The sequence below is a fragment of the Lepisma saccharinum genome, chromosome 24 (genome assembly GCF_977018435.1).
Source record: "Lepisma saccharinum chromosome 24, izLepSacc3.1, whole genome shotgun sequence".
Classification (NCBI taxonomy): Eukaryota; Metazoa; Arthropoda; class Insecta; order Zygentoma; family Lepismatidae; genus Lepisma; species Lepisma saccharinum.
Window position 1 is genome coordinate 57,337,321 of NC_139252.1, and position 13,384 is coordinate 57,350,704.

A 13,384-nucleotide genomic window follows, 5' to 3' on the forward strand; every position below is an offset into this window, starting at 1 on the left:
ATGGACGAGTTGGTTTTTGTGGAAGGAAGGGGAAACAACGGCACGTATCATAGACGGTTAGTGGCTGTGTGTGGCGAGTATGCAGTGTCACGGAAAACGGTGTATAATTGGGTAACTGGCTGGAAAAACGGTCAAACGTCGACGGAGAAGGGAAAGAGTCCAGGGCGACATGTGAGTGTGAAAACAGACGCAAACATCGCGCGTGTGGAAAATGTCATACTGGAGAACAGGCGTGAGACGTTTACGGAACTGGAGAGGATTACGGGATTAAGCAGACGAACCCTGCAACGCATTGTGCACAGTGACTTGAAAATGGGTAAAGTGTCAGCTCGGTGGGTACCGAAATGTCTTAACGCATGCCACAAACAACAACGCGTAGACATTTCCAGGGAGCTTTTGGAACTTTACGACCAGAATCCAGCTGATTTCATGGGCAAGCTTGTGACAGGTGATGAAGTGTAGCTGCATTACCATGAACCGGAAACCAAATCCCAATCCATGCAGTGGAAACATAAGGGTAGCCCCCCACCCAAGAAATTCAAAACAGTGCCCACGGCTGGGAAACAAATGGCCATTGTGTTTTGGGATAGTGATGGCATCATCCTCATTGATTGGCTACCGATGGGAACCACCGTTAACAGTGCAGTCTATGTGGCAACACTGATGCGGTTGCATCGTGCAATTCAAAAGAAGAGGCAAGGCAAATGGGGCAAAGGTGTGCTTCTCCAACATGACAATGCCCGGCGCACACCAGTCGTGAAACAACAGCTGCTATTGACCGACTGGGTTTCAAGGTGTTACCACATCCAGCATACTCTCCCGATTTGGCACCATGAAGAAGCCCCTGCGTGGTCACCATTTCAACAATTGTGAGGAACTCCATGAGGCTGTCCAGCGATGGGTGCACACAACTCCAAAGAACTGGTTTCAAAATGGTCTCGAACGACTTCCACACCGCTGGCGTAAGTGTCTACAGCTCCAGGGGGACTATGTTGAGAAAGTGCATATAGTCGATTAAATGTATCTATGTCTGTATGTATCGAATACAATAAAGTGTAATTCTTTATGATACGCCCCTCGTAGTTCAAAACAGACAGCCTTTTCCTATAAAGAAGGTAAAAAAATAAAAATCAAGTGCTCCCCTGTGTATGCCTTAGATCACCCGGGGCAGCTTCCAACTTTAGAAAAGTTCCCGGATTTGAACCGGCCAGGGATTGAACCCGGGATCTTGAGCATGGTAGTCAGATGCAGTATTTCATATGCAATTTCCACTGTAAGGCATATAGGGGGTGTGGGGTAACACCCCACACTTTCTTGATCCGGTCATGAGTGGGGGTGATGTGATCAGCAGCATGCCCCTGACCACCTTTACCCCACAGGGTTTCCCCCAGGTACCCATGTCATTCGATGCTGGGTGGGTGCCGGGCCGCTTCCGTTAGAAAAGTTCCCGGATTTGAACCGGCCGGGGATCGAACCTGGGACCTTGAGCATGGTAGTCAGATGCAGTATTTCATATGCAATTTCCACTGTAACTATCAGTAATACACAGTATACCAAACTGGAGTACAGTTTGTCCACAACAAATCTAAAATTTCTTGATTGTCTTTTTCTCTTTGTTCAAAAAGTGTACTACAACAAAAATGTTAATTTTTTTCCAGAAACACAGTCAATTTCCCAGACATTTCCATACCCTGAGAGACACAGTAGGAGGCAGTGGCGGCTCGTGGTTTGGGTCTATGGGTGTGCACCTTTGCCTCGCATCCAGAAGAAGTGTAATTCTCACTTAATGATTCCTGCCCATATCTGCTAATCGCATTTGCAATCCAAGTTATGACGCACCTTTCCCTGATGATGAGACCATAGCAGAGTTATATTTCATGAAAATTTAAAAAAAATAAGGTTTATTACAAAATCGAAATACCCTAGTGATTTTTTTAATCGGTCACGAGAGAAGATGTGTTGTTTGGTCTCTTTCGTGACCTGTAGAAAATTCAGCATTCGACGACCTGACAAAATCACTCACAACGCTATACCGATAAACTGCTATGGTTTGTAAAGGATAATAATATTGCCAGAATATTGTGTAATTGCAGTGTTTTAATAATGTATATTATCTTTCTTCAATGTAAATATGTCCCATCAGAAACCCAAGTTTAATGCCACATAAACATTTCATCGTACACTTAAGTTAATTACCATTTTTAATGTATTTATTCACTTTAGTCATTGTAATGAGGATCCTCGAAACCCTAATCAAATGCAACTAGTTCTTGCCAGCACCTCTACAAAAATTATCTCAAATCAGTGACATAATAGTACAATTTACAGATTCTCGTATGCACTGAATAAAGAATTGGATTGACTCTGTGACAAAAATACAAGATTAAACTCTGATTATTTGAAATTTTCATTGAACTTCCAAATACAAGTCAGAGCATCTAAATGCACCAATTCCTATGACAATGTGAATGTTTTTAATTCAAACCGCTGACATTTTATAAAACTAACATATTCCACTGATCGCATCTGGCCTTGCATGGTTGAATAGTATGTTTGTCACTACATGCCACGCCCTTTTCCCTTCCTTCCCCTCATTCGGATTTCAATGCGATCAAAATTTCCCTTGCCAAGAAAAAAATCCCTCAATTTGCAATGATGCATAGGTTGTTCGACTCCGTCATACAGCAAGGAGTGGAAAGATTGCAACACTACATGACGAAGAGGGAACAGCGCATGTCTGTTGCTACTATGTCACAATTCTTTGTGCGAAGCGAGTCCGAAAGCCCTTGATCCAAGCCATAAAAGCCTTTCTGCTTCCTCTACCCGCCGTCGAACACAGTGCCATTTCGATGTGGAGCCAGGTGCAGCTGTGTGCACTTCCCAATTGTGTTCATGCTGCCCATCCGACGTGAGTTACTCAGATAGAAAAGCTGACGTAAGGAAGTAAATGGAAGGTAACGTGGCCTGGGAACATTTGCGGTTTTGAAGAAACTGCTTTCAATGAATAAATATAATACAAATCAATTACATTTTGCACATTTATTTGGGTGTGCACTTGCAAGTGAGCGAATAGGCAGCAGCCAGTACTGGTAGGAGGCCAAGAGGGAAGGCTTCTTCATTGAATTTGGATTCAGGGAACCCGACAACTCACTAATCCAAGAACATCTTGTTACAACAGAATAAAAAGGTAAAGTCTTCCCCTGTGCATAGCACCACGCCACGAAGGCGTATAGGGGTAACGCCCCACACTTTCTTGATCCGGTCGTGAGTGGGGGTGATGTGATCAGCATCACGCCCCTGACCGCCTTTACCCCCCAGGGTTTCCCCCAGGTACCCATGTTATTCGACGCTGGGTGTGCACCGGGGCCGCTTCCACCGTTAGAAAAGTTCCCGGATTTGAACCGGCCGGGGATCGAACCCGGGACCTTTAGCATGGTAGTCAGACGCGTTACCGACTGAGCCACCGCGGTACAACAGAATGCTTATCCATATTGCATCTTAAGTTTAGCTTCTCCTGAATATGCATCTACAGTTTTTGAAGGGCATCTTAATAGCACTCAAACCATTTTGCATATCAGCTCTTTATTTTGGTAGTAAATTAATTATCATAATGATGCAATTGTTTACCTAGGTATTATTTTTATTTGGAACTAATTAGCAACAAAAGGAAAGGAAGAAGGTATAACGCAACAAGTAAAGTAACAATTTATTTTATATTCATTATATATGTACAATATTTGACTTGTAACTCAACAACATTTTTTTTTTCAAAATAATAATGTGTATCACATTAAAAGTGTTTGTAAATAAGTTAATACATTTATACTCATTTCAAAGAAGTGCGCAACTTATGTACTCACTGTTCAAGGTCACTTTGAAACTACAACATTGCAAAAGGAATGGAAAGAGATGAAGTACTGATATGCTTATAGAAATAACATTATTTAGGAAATGCAGAGAACCACCAACTATATTTGAGATTTTTATAATGAAATACTTAGTTTGATAATTCTATTTTCAACTGTTGTACAAAATTACATTTCATAAGCCATATTTTGGAAATATGGAACTGAACATCATGTAGATGTTAATTCATGTATTGGTTTCATGTTTACCACTCTTATCAGAAATTACCAAAAAAGATTGCGTGGAGTAAGGAAAAAAAATGAATGCTGATTTTTCAAACATTTGAAGCAAAACACCCTGACTATGATGTTGGTAATATTAATCTTTACTAGAGTTACATAAATAGCGATGTACTGGTTACTCACTGGAGAGAAAGAAACAGTACTTTGGCTGTGTCCAAAAGGTACAAAGTACATACTTGAAGTACAGTCTTGACGGAAGTGACGTCACCTAGTGCAGTTCGAAAGCGCCAAGCAAACGAGTGTACAAGACCAGAGGACGCAGCACACGAGCGGTGCACACTTGCGATCTGTGCTTGCTTTTCATTTGTTAAAAAAAATGGACGTCTGAAGTCAATCAGCTGGTAGTTGTAGTTCTTCCATTGTGTGGAAATGTAAGTAAACAAGTTTTTAAAATACTATGTAATTTTATTTATTGGTTTTATTCATATATGCGTGGTTTCTTTCTTCTATAGTGAGAAGTGTTTAAAAGTGAGAAAACAATTTATTTTTCCGCGATCGTAAACCATGTTGCGGAATGTGTGAAAATTAATTTGAAAGAGCAAATTTCTTTCATATTTCTATAATTAATAACGTGCTGTGTTATATAAACTGCACGCCGAGTCATGTGTGTGTTGTTAACGGAAAACAAGAGTGGCACATACAGTCGATGTTTGATAATTTTAGTTTCGAAGCAACTTTTGTTGCATTCCTCACTTGTGTTGGCGCTGCAGTCGAAGTGCAGTTCGAAAGCTTTCCGCTTTCAGGCTTCAAGATCGCACTGCGAGTATGTTCTCGAAGTATGCTCGCTTCAAGTATGGTCTTGCAGCTTTCGGACACAGCCTTTAATATCACTAAATTTGACAATAATATTATTAATCCTCTATTTCTATGAACAGCCTGTGTGTAAGTGAAAGTACAATTGTGCTTGTTTGTCGTTCTTGTACAGAATATAGATATAATTCATGTACTCAGTGCTTTCTTTGGCTTGAGCCAAAACCCACTTCGTCACCTAATTATACACAAATTAATTAAAAACATGAGTGCACCATTCAAGTTTGCAGACATATTGTCATATAATATCAGATATTAGAATTAGGATACTGGTAATGATAAATTTCACATTGGTTAGTTACTAATATTAATCGTACTAAGCAAGTAGCAATAGGCAAGTGAGAAATTAATAATGATACCATGACTGTATTCTGAATGGTTACATAAACCAATAGAAAGTCTTACACTGTTTACTGGAAAGTACATTACCATACAAAGCAATGTTGCCACTTTTAGTTTAGCTGTGAATGTTTGTTGTAGCACGTATTTTAAATACTGGAAATTGTGACATTCGATTCAGCAAAGAACTGAACTTCTCTTTTTACACAAATATTGCTCTGTTCACTTTTCAATTTTGGCCATTCTCACTATCACCATTCACAGAACGCCTTTGATTGGCATTCTAATATATTTTATAACAGTTTAAGTATTTTTATCTGAAATAAAAATAAAACAGACTGCTTCTTTTCACAGTTAAGTTGCATTGACAACATCCATTATATAACAGATTATTTTTGTTTAAAATATTGCTAACCATTGTTATAACTGTATCTTTAGTCAAAATGAAAATAAATGTCTGATGAAGGGAGTGTGTGTTCTCCTGAAACGTCACAATGAAAAACTGTTTTCTTATGCTTGTAATAACAGTAAACTACAGGAAATAATTCTACAATGCAAGCAATGCGTACATACACGAAAAACAATTAGTCCAAGTATAACAAGTGACGTCTAGTGAACCAACCTGAAATCAAGAAACACAAGTATGGCTACAATACACTTTGTTATACTTGTGCTGTTATGAACTTTATATCAGGTCTGTGAATGGGAATAGCTAGAGTCGTTTTCACGTTCAGAAGACACAACGGCGCTTATGGAGAAACCGCACAGTGTTGCCAAAACAGCGCTAGCTCATGTCGCCGGGAAATGATGACCTTCCTTCACAATGAATGTGTTACATATTTTGTATATATAATGATAATTATATGTAATTATTAATATTAATATTATACTGTGAACGTTACAGTTACCCTTTTTACTATGATCCATTGCGATCACTACACACGCGAATGTAATGCACGAATATGACACTTCAGAAATCACTTAAAAAAGTAAAAATCACTGAGCGATCACACAACTGAAAACACTTTTTCGAGAGAGGGAAAAAGTCTAAACATACCAAAGCAGATCTCTCACTCAAGTAAGGGGAACCTGGCACATGGGTTAGATTAAGTTGCAACCCAAACAAACAAATGAGTTATGGCCCACATGAACTGATAAGACGTTGAGAATAAGAGAATGACTCAAGCAAGGCATGTCATATTTCTATCTTGAAGCCCCATATTTTGTCACGTGTTGGAAAGCCTTTCAAAGGTTAATATGGTGTCTATGAATTTATGTGTACGTTGGAAACTGAAAGGTGATCTTCATTTCAGTATTAATGTCGACAGTAATGTAAACAAAAACAACGTGTATTTGCGACAGCACTAATGTTGCTCACAACAGCAGCATTGGAAATAATTGTCAATTATTCAATTTAAGTAATTTCAATTCTATTATAACAAACTGCATGAAGTTCATATTTTTACTGAATGGAAATAAAATGACAACTCGAAAACTTGGTGGTGATTAGCCGGAATGCTGCGGTGAGCCAGCTCAAGATGGCCAGGCAACGTCTCCTTACTTCGCGTGCGGTTCGGGTTAAAAAGAAACTCCACATGCATGGCAGTAATATTTCTGGGAACCTTTGAGTGGTTATAAAAAATAATTTCATTATTTTCTCCACAACTTTGTCGCTGGAAGTTTTTACTTGGAATTACAGAACAAAAAATGGCCAGCGACGACATTTTCTACTGCACGAATATAAAAAATCTCCACATACTTTATTTGAATATTTTTTAATGTAAATATGCTTTAAAGTATTGATAAATTCTGAGTACCACCATCACCTATGACAATTAAAAAACAGTATCAATTTTTTTAATAATGAATGCTTCAATTTTACGGCATGTTTCAACGTTAGGAATGAAAACAATGTAAAAATTGTGTTTTCACAGAAAATTTGCGTTTTTTATTTATTTAAAATTATGTAAGCAAGTTACCAGTTTTTTGTGTTCACCATCGTATTCTCTACAAAATTTCCTGAAAAACTGCAGGAACGGATTCTATTTAAGCTAAATTTGTAAATCCAGAAATTTCGCAACAGCGTGCTCGTATTTCCCATAAGAAAAGCATTGCCCATAAGAGCCCATTGTGTCTTCTGAACGTGAAAACGACTCTAGTCGCTGAAATTGATGGGCGAATTAAGTAATTATTTTTCCTAAAGTTACGTGGAATTATTATTTATTTGTGTACGAGACTTCCAACTGTGTTTGTACTATGAACTTAAATTGAAATTCTATTAAAACAAACTGAGGTAGAGAGCTATTTGTCTAGGAATATGGACATTGACGATGATGTTTCATGTGATAACAGGAATGGAAATTTAAGCTCTGCAAAACATACATATATTGTAGTTACAATCTCATCTGGAAGACTTCAATATAATTGTAGGATCCATGGGAAAGGGGTAAAGTAAAAAAAAAAAAAGTAAAGTTTGTCGTGCACTTTGCACCATGTCATGGGGCATATGCAAGGGTTGTTCAGAATTGACAGACACTTATTTCAAGGAAAAAATTGGAAACTGCGAGTTTTTCAAATGAATCCCTCTGATCATCCAGGCACCACTGCCATCATTGTGTCAGTTCCCTGAGTCTTTTGGCATAGAAGGAAGTTTACTGCTGCAGTAGATGCAGCAGAACATCTTTTGTCAGCGCTTCATCTGTCTTCAATTCCTTCCCTCTCATATGAATTTTAAGCGGCTCAAACAAATCTGATAATCACTGAGGGCTATCTGGAGTGGAAGTACATGGAGCAAAACCCTTTCAGAGAGTTGTTGCTGTCAAGTTGACCATGTGGGGTCGTGCACTGTCATGGTGAAGAATAATATTTGCACACAACACCCATTCCCAGTCTTTTCTTGCAAATGGGATTATGTACGGGCAACCTTCATCAACATGCAGTAAAACTGGGCATTAATCATGACCCTTTCCCCCCAAAAAATCATATAAAGAACACCTTGAACATCCCAGTTGGACAAATGTGTCCATGAGGTTCATTCTTCAGCAACTATAGTTCTTTGTACACTCTTGCCCATGACATAATTTGTTCCCCATACTTTGCTTGTAACCTTCTCAACATTTCGGCTGGCTTCAGGTTCTCATTTACAAGGAATCTGATCATACACTGCTGCTCCACAGCTACACACACACACACACACACTACTTGCCATCATTTTTGATGACACTACTGTGCATGCGCCAACTACATCGGGGCAAACGTGCAATACTCACGAAAGATGAAGGTATATCCTCTGGCAGTTTTATCGTTCTCCAGCTATTTACCACTTTTTTTATTCACAAATGTCTCGGTCAACATTGAACGACCCTTGTATATAGGAAATAATTAACAATTTCCCTCTTTTTCCTCATGGATCCTTCAATTGACAACACAGGTGTGAATCCCCTGAGTAGTTCAAAATTCTAATACGACTTCAGGAAGGTTTAGAATTTAAAAACTAGGGTAAATACTTCATAATGTTTCAAGTAGTATATGCCAGAAATGTATAAAATGTAATTTAAGTTAAAAATTAAAAACTATGTTAGTAAAAATATACATATACAGTATATATCTTTATATGTAGCAATATATATATATTAATAATGAATTAATACTTTTCCTTCAGTACAATTTCTATTTGACACTATGTAAACTGTATGTTCAATCGTAGTTCACTTTCTTAATACTGCAATTACTTATGACTAATGTAATATATAGTGACCTTTTACAGTGAATACACAGTTGTTTCATTGTTGATACAGTGCAGAAGACTTTCATGTTTAAAAATTATACAAAATACAAGTGAATACATGTGACCATATTGTGAACTAGTGTGTGTGTATTACTTTGAACTTCACAGCAAGAAGAAAAATCTATGTAAATTATGTAACAACTTTAAACATTAAATACAAACATATATAAAATTATAACAATTTTTCCTGTGGCAGCTTCAATTGCTCCCTGTTTGATTTTTGCTGCAATGGGGACAATTCATTCCAATTCAACACGATGGCACATGATTCTCAAAGCAGGACCATACCCTTTTTTATTATGAAGTTTACTGTTAATGCTGTATGATGCACCAATTACTGTCTAAGACAATTTAGTTGAGAAATTGCTGCTTTAGGCAAGAATGTTGTCTGTAAATTTCTGTCTGGCACGAATGGGAGAGGAAAGAAGATTTCACAGGATTCTTGTTTGGAAACCTGATGGTAAGAGATCAGTAGGAATGCCAAGATGAAGATGGAGGGATAATGTTGAGATGGACCGAAAGGAAATCGATAAGGATGGAAAAAATTGGATTGATTTTGCTCAGGATAGGGACAGATGGAAGGCTTGTGTTGCTGCAGCCATAGACCTTTGGGTTAAAAAGAATTTGTCTACTTTCGATATTCAGGATCATTCACCGAACTTTATTGTCAGAGGTTGTAAAACACCCATGCAGGTATGCAAGTAAAATACAAACAGAAGTCAGACAACTTCAAATTTAGTGGCAATTTCTACATATATGAAAAAAGTTGGTTAACCGGTGGTAAACCAGACAACATGGGAGAATATGCCACGGTTTTACTCATTTTAAAGAACCAAACCAGGTGTACCTAATTTTCTTGTACATTTTTTTCTAGTGTCAATCATCTCATGAACAATATGAAAACATGAAAGTGAAAAAAGGAAATTGGTTTTGTCCAGAATTAGATTCAAGATTTTTTTAGTACATAAAAAATTTAGCAATTTCTTGAAAAATGCAACGTATTTGTTATTCATTGCAACTTATACTAGCAAAACCATAAATAGTCATTAATGAGAAATATAAATTTGCAAAGAACAGCTAAATTGATGTGAACCATCCATGCTTAAAGATGGGAAAGCAATTTCACTTCATAAATGGTTGTGACAAACCTCTTCGCTTGGATGTATGAATTAAGATTTTCTTACGAGACTGCATATCCTTATCACTTTGTTCTTAATATATATATATATTGTATTTAAAACAAAATATTTTACAATATAAGGAAAGCAAAGGTTATAAGCAGACAAATTTTTAGTTTTCCGTGGCAAGAGGGCATGCTTAACAGCCAAGTTAGGTCCTATCGGCAGGGGCATGGAGATTTAGTTCTTGACAAAAACACGAAATGTGACATTGTAATGATTATTTTTCATGTTTTTGAAAGGTGTGAGGTGCATTTTGTTACAAAATAATGTGAAATTAACGGCAAAATTCGATATAAACTCTTAAGCATGAAATTTTGGGTTTATTTACAGATGCAACATCTTTGAAGTCTGAATTATTCTGAGAGTTATGCAAATCATGGAAAATTGATGAATTCTGCTGTAAATATTCGAGAAGCACAATTGGACTTCATTACAAAGGAATAAACATAATATTCTGATAACGATATAAATGTACTATTAAAAGTGAAATGTTAATTTTGTGTAATAAGTGTAGTTTTTAAATCAAATTTAGGGTTTTATTTGCCATTTTAACACCGCAATATGCCATTTTATATACGGCTTTTGATCCTGAACTATGTCCAATTTCTGTACCGAAATCTTGATCTTTTATTCACCATAAATACGTGACTCTACCCATCACCCATTTTGAAAGATTGCTTCCCTCTTCTTCAGCGTGGTAAATTCACCAGTCAAAAACTGCATCTTGTTGTCCAAAGCAAAATATGCTCTATTAATTATAGTTGAGTCTGTGGCCTCTGAACAAATGCAAGACATTAAGTGTTAACTGTCAGGAAGGTAGCCTAATTAGCAATTGCAAGCTCATTTTCTAAAACTGACCAAACCGACTTTTGGTATGAACTGTACGTTACCAGTGTCCCACAATTCTAGAACCAAGTAAATGGATTTATAATTGTCTTGCATCCATCAAAATAATTTTTGAGATAAGCTTTCCTTACACAATTCTAAAACATATCAATATAATGGATATATCTTTGCAACTGCAATTTCCCACGAAAAGGAATCATGTTTTGTCTGCCAACAACATAATCACACAAACAAAAGCCAGCAAATTACTAAGTCATATATGTATCCACTCTATTCACACACACAAAGAGCTTGGACAGGACTTGAACTATGAAACCCATTGATGATGAGACAATATCTCTACAACTGTGATATCAGAGTTGTAAGAATAACTTAACAATGGGATCATATACATTTCTAGAAGTAAACAATATCAGCAAGAAAATGAAACTGAAGTTAAAGAAAAGTTCCAGACTGAATAAAGTATGGATAAGTGAGATCTACTGTTAAATTCATTTACTACAATCATCATCATCATCATCCTTCGCAGTTTCCTGCCTCTACCTACTTCAAATGTGTTTTATATTCAACCTGAAACTTACTTAACATCGAACCAAGTACTGCCAGCAATCTGACACTATCTGCCGTCAGAATAATAAAATAATAATAAAAACACTAAATCACACCTAACAAATACAATGACATTATTAAATGTTCAAAAACACAGATTAAGTGTATGAATAGAGTTTTATCAGTAATCACATCATATGGCAAATAAGCTCTCCAAATAATAATTAAGTAATTAGAAGCCCTTTGTTGTCTACATCATCTATACATAGAACACACCACCATAATTACACAATTACTAAACCAAAGCATGCTGTTTAACGAACTTCAAATTGGTGCATCACTGTATTTATGCATCTTTACCTTCCTACATGTAACAGGTGAGCTAGTGCAAGTACTGAATCTGTTGCTCCTTTGCATTTTATGTTTCAAAATTCACACAGTACACTACAATGTTTGTAAAAACAACAAAAATTGCTTCTATGACAGTGAACGGTATTCACCAATTATTCTATTTTAAATATAGGTACCCTGTATGTAGATCAGACTTTTCTACATTGAATACGAATTCTACTTGGATGCGACATTGTTGAAAGCAGTTTGAAGTCGAACTCCCATATTTATTTAACTACAAGGTGATTATTACAAGCATTGTGGGGGAAATTTATCCACCACAAATATGCTATTCTTGCTACAACATTCAAAATGCACATTAAGAACACGGGCATTTCAGGTTGTTATCAACAGTTCCTGCTATAATCTTTTAGTTATCTTTTGTAACAATGTCAGGTGACGTTGAAAATATCGAGGACATTTGTTAAGGTTTGTGTTGCATTCTTCCATTTGTATTATTGATGCTTGTGAGTATTACAACAAAGCAAGCCCGTAGCCAGGCAGGGGGCTGAGCCCCCCCCCCCCTTCGAACTGCCTTCAGCCCCCCTGACACTGCTGTCAGCCCCTTGACATTATGTAAAACTATTTTGTATAATTTGTTTGCAGTGGCCGCGGTGGCTCAGTCGGTAACGCATCTGACTACCATGCTAAAGGTCCTGGGTTCGATCCCCAGCTGGTTCAAATCCGGGAACTTTTCTAATGACGGAAGCGGCCCCGGTGCCCACCCAGCATCGAATAACATGGGTACCTGTTACCCTGGGGGTAAAGGCAGTCAGGAGCGTGATGCTGATCACATCACCCCCACTCACGACCGGATCAAGAAAGTGTGGGGCGTTACACCCACACCCCCTATACAACTTCATGGCATGGTGCTATGCACAGGGGAGCACTTTACATTTTTTACTTTATAATTTGTTTGCAGTGAAGAGTGTAAATGTAGACAGCACATATTACTTTACTCACAACTTTGGTGAAGGATAAATTCACATAACATGAACAGCAGATATTACATTCTTTATCTGTACCTTCGGTGCCCCCGTTGCGACCTCCCGTTTAGACAAAAATCTGTGACTTTCATGTCATCTGCTTCAAAGGTCAACATATCCTAAGTTTTGGGAACAAAGGAGTGTCTCATTGCTTCTGCCGGGGGTCGTATGTAGGCTACTGTAGGCACTATGATTGAATACTGTGCATTTTTCTTGTGTGATATAAATATCTGTATCATCAGAAGTAGTATGGAGTGTGCAGTAAGGGATGCTTTCAGTAGCAGTCAATTAACACTTCAAGCAATGTTTTAGAAGATATAGAAAAATGTATTTTTTTTATGTTTCTAA

At 37.4% G+C, this 13,384-nt stretch overlaps 1 protein-coding gene across 1 annotated transcript; it reads left to right on the top strand.

Moving 5' to 3' along the window:
- LOC145978191 (protein GVQW3-like) lies at nt 1-462 on the top strand. Its single transcript, XM_083110632.1, has one exon. The coding sequence runs from the start codon at nt 1-3 to the stop codon at nt 460-462; it is 462 nt and encodes a 153-aa protein (XP_082966758.1).
- Nucleotides 463-13,384: the final 12,922 nt, after the last annotated feature.

Bases quoted from the DNA above. Each gene is read 5' to 3' on its own strand.
- LOC145978191 (XM_083110632.1), top strand. From the start codon at position 1: ATGGACGAGTTGGTTTTTGTGGAAGGAAGGGGAAACAACGGCACGTAT.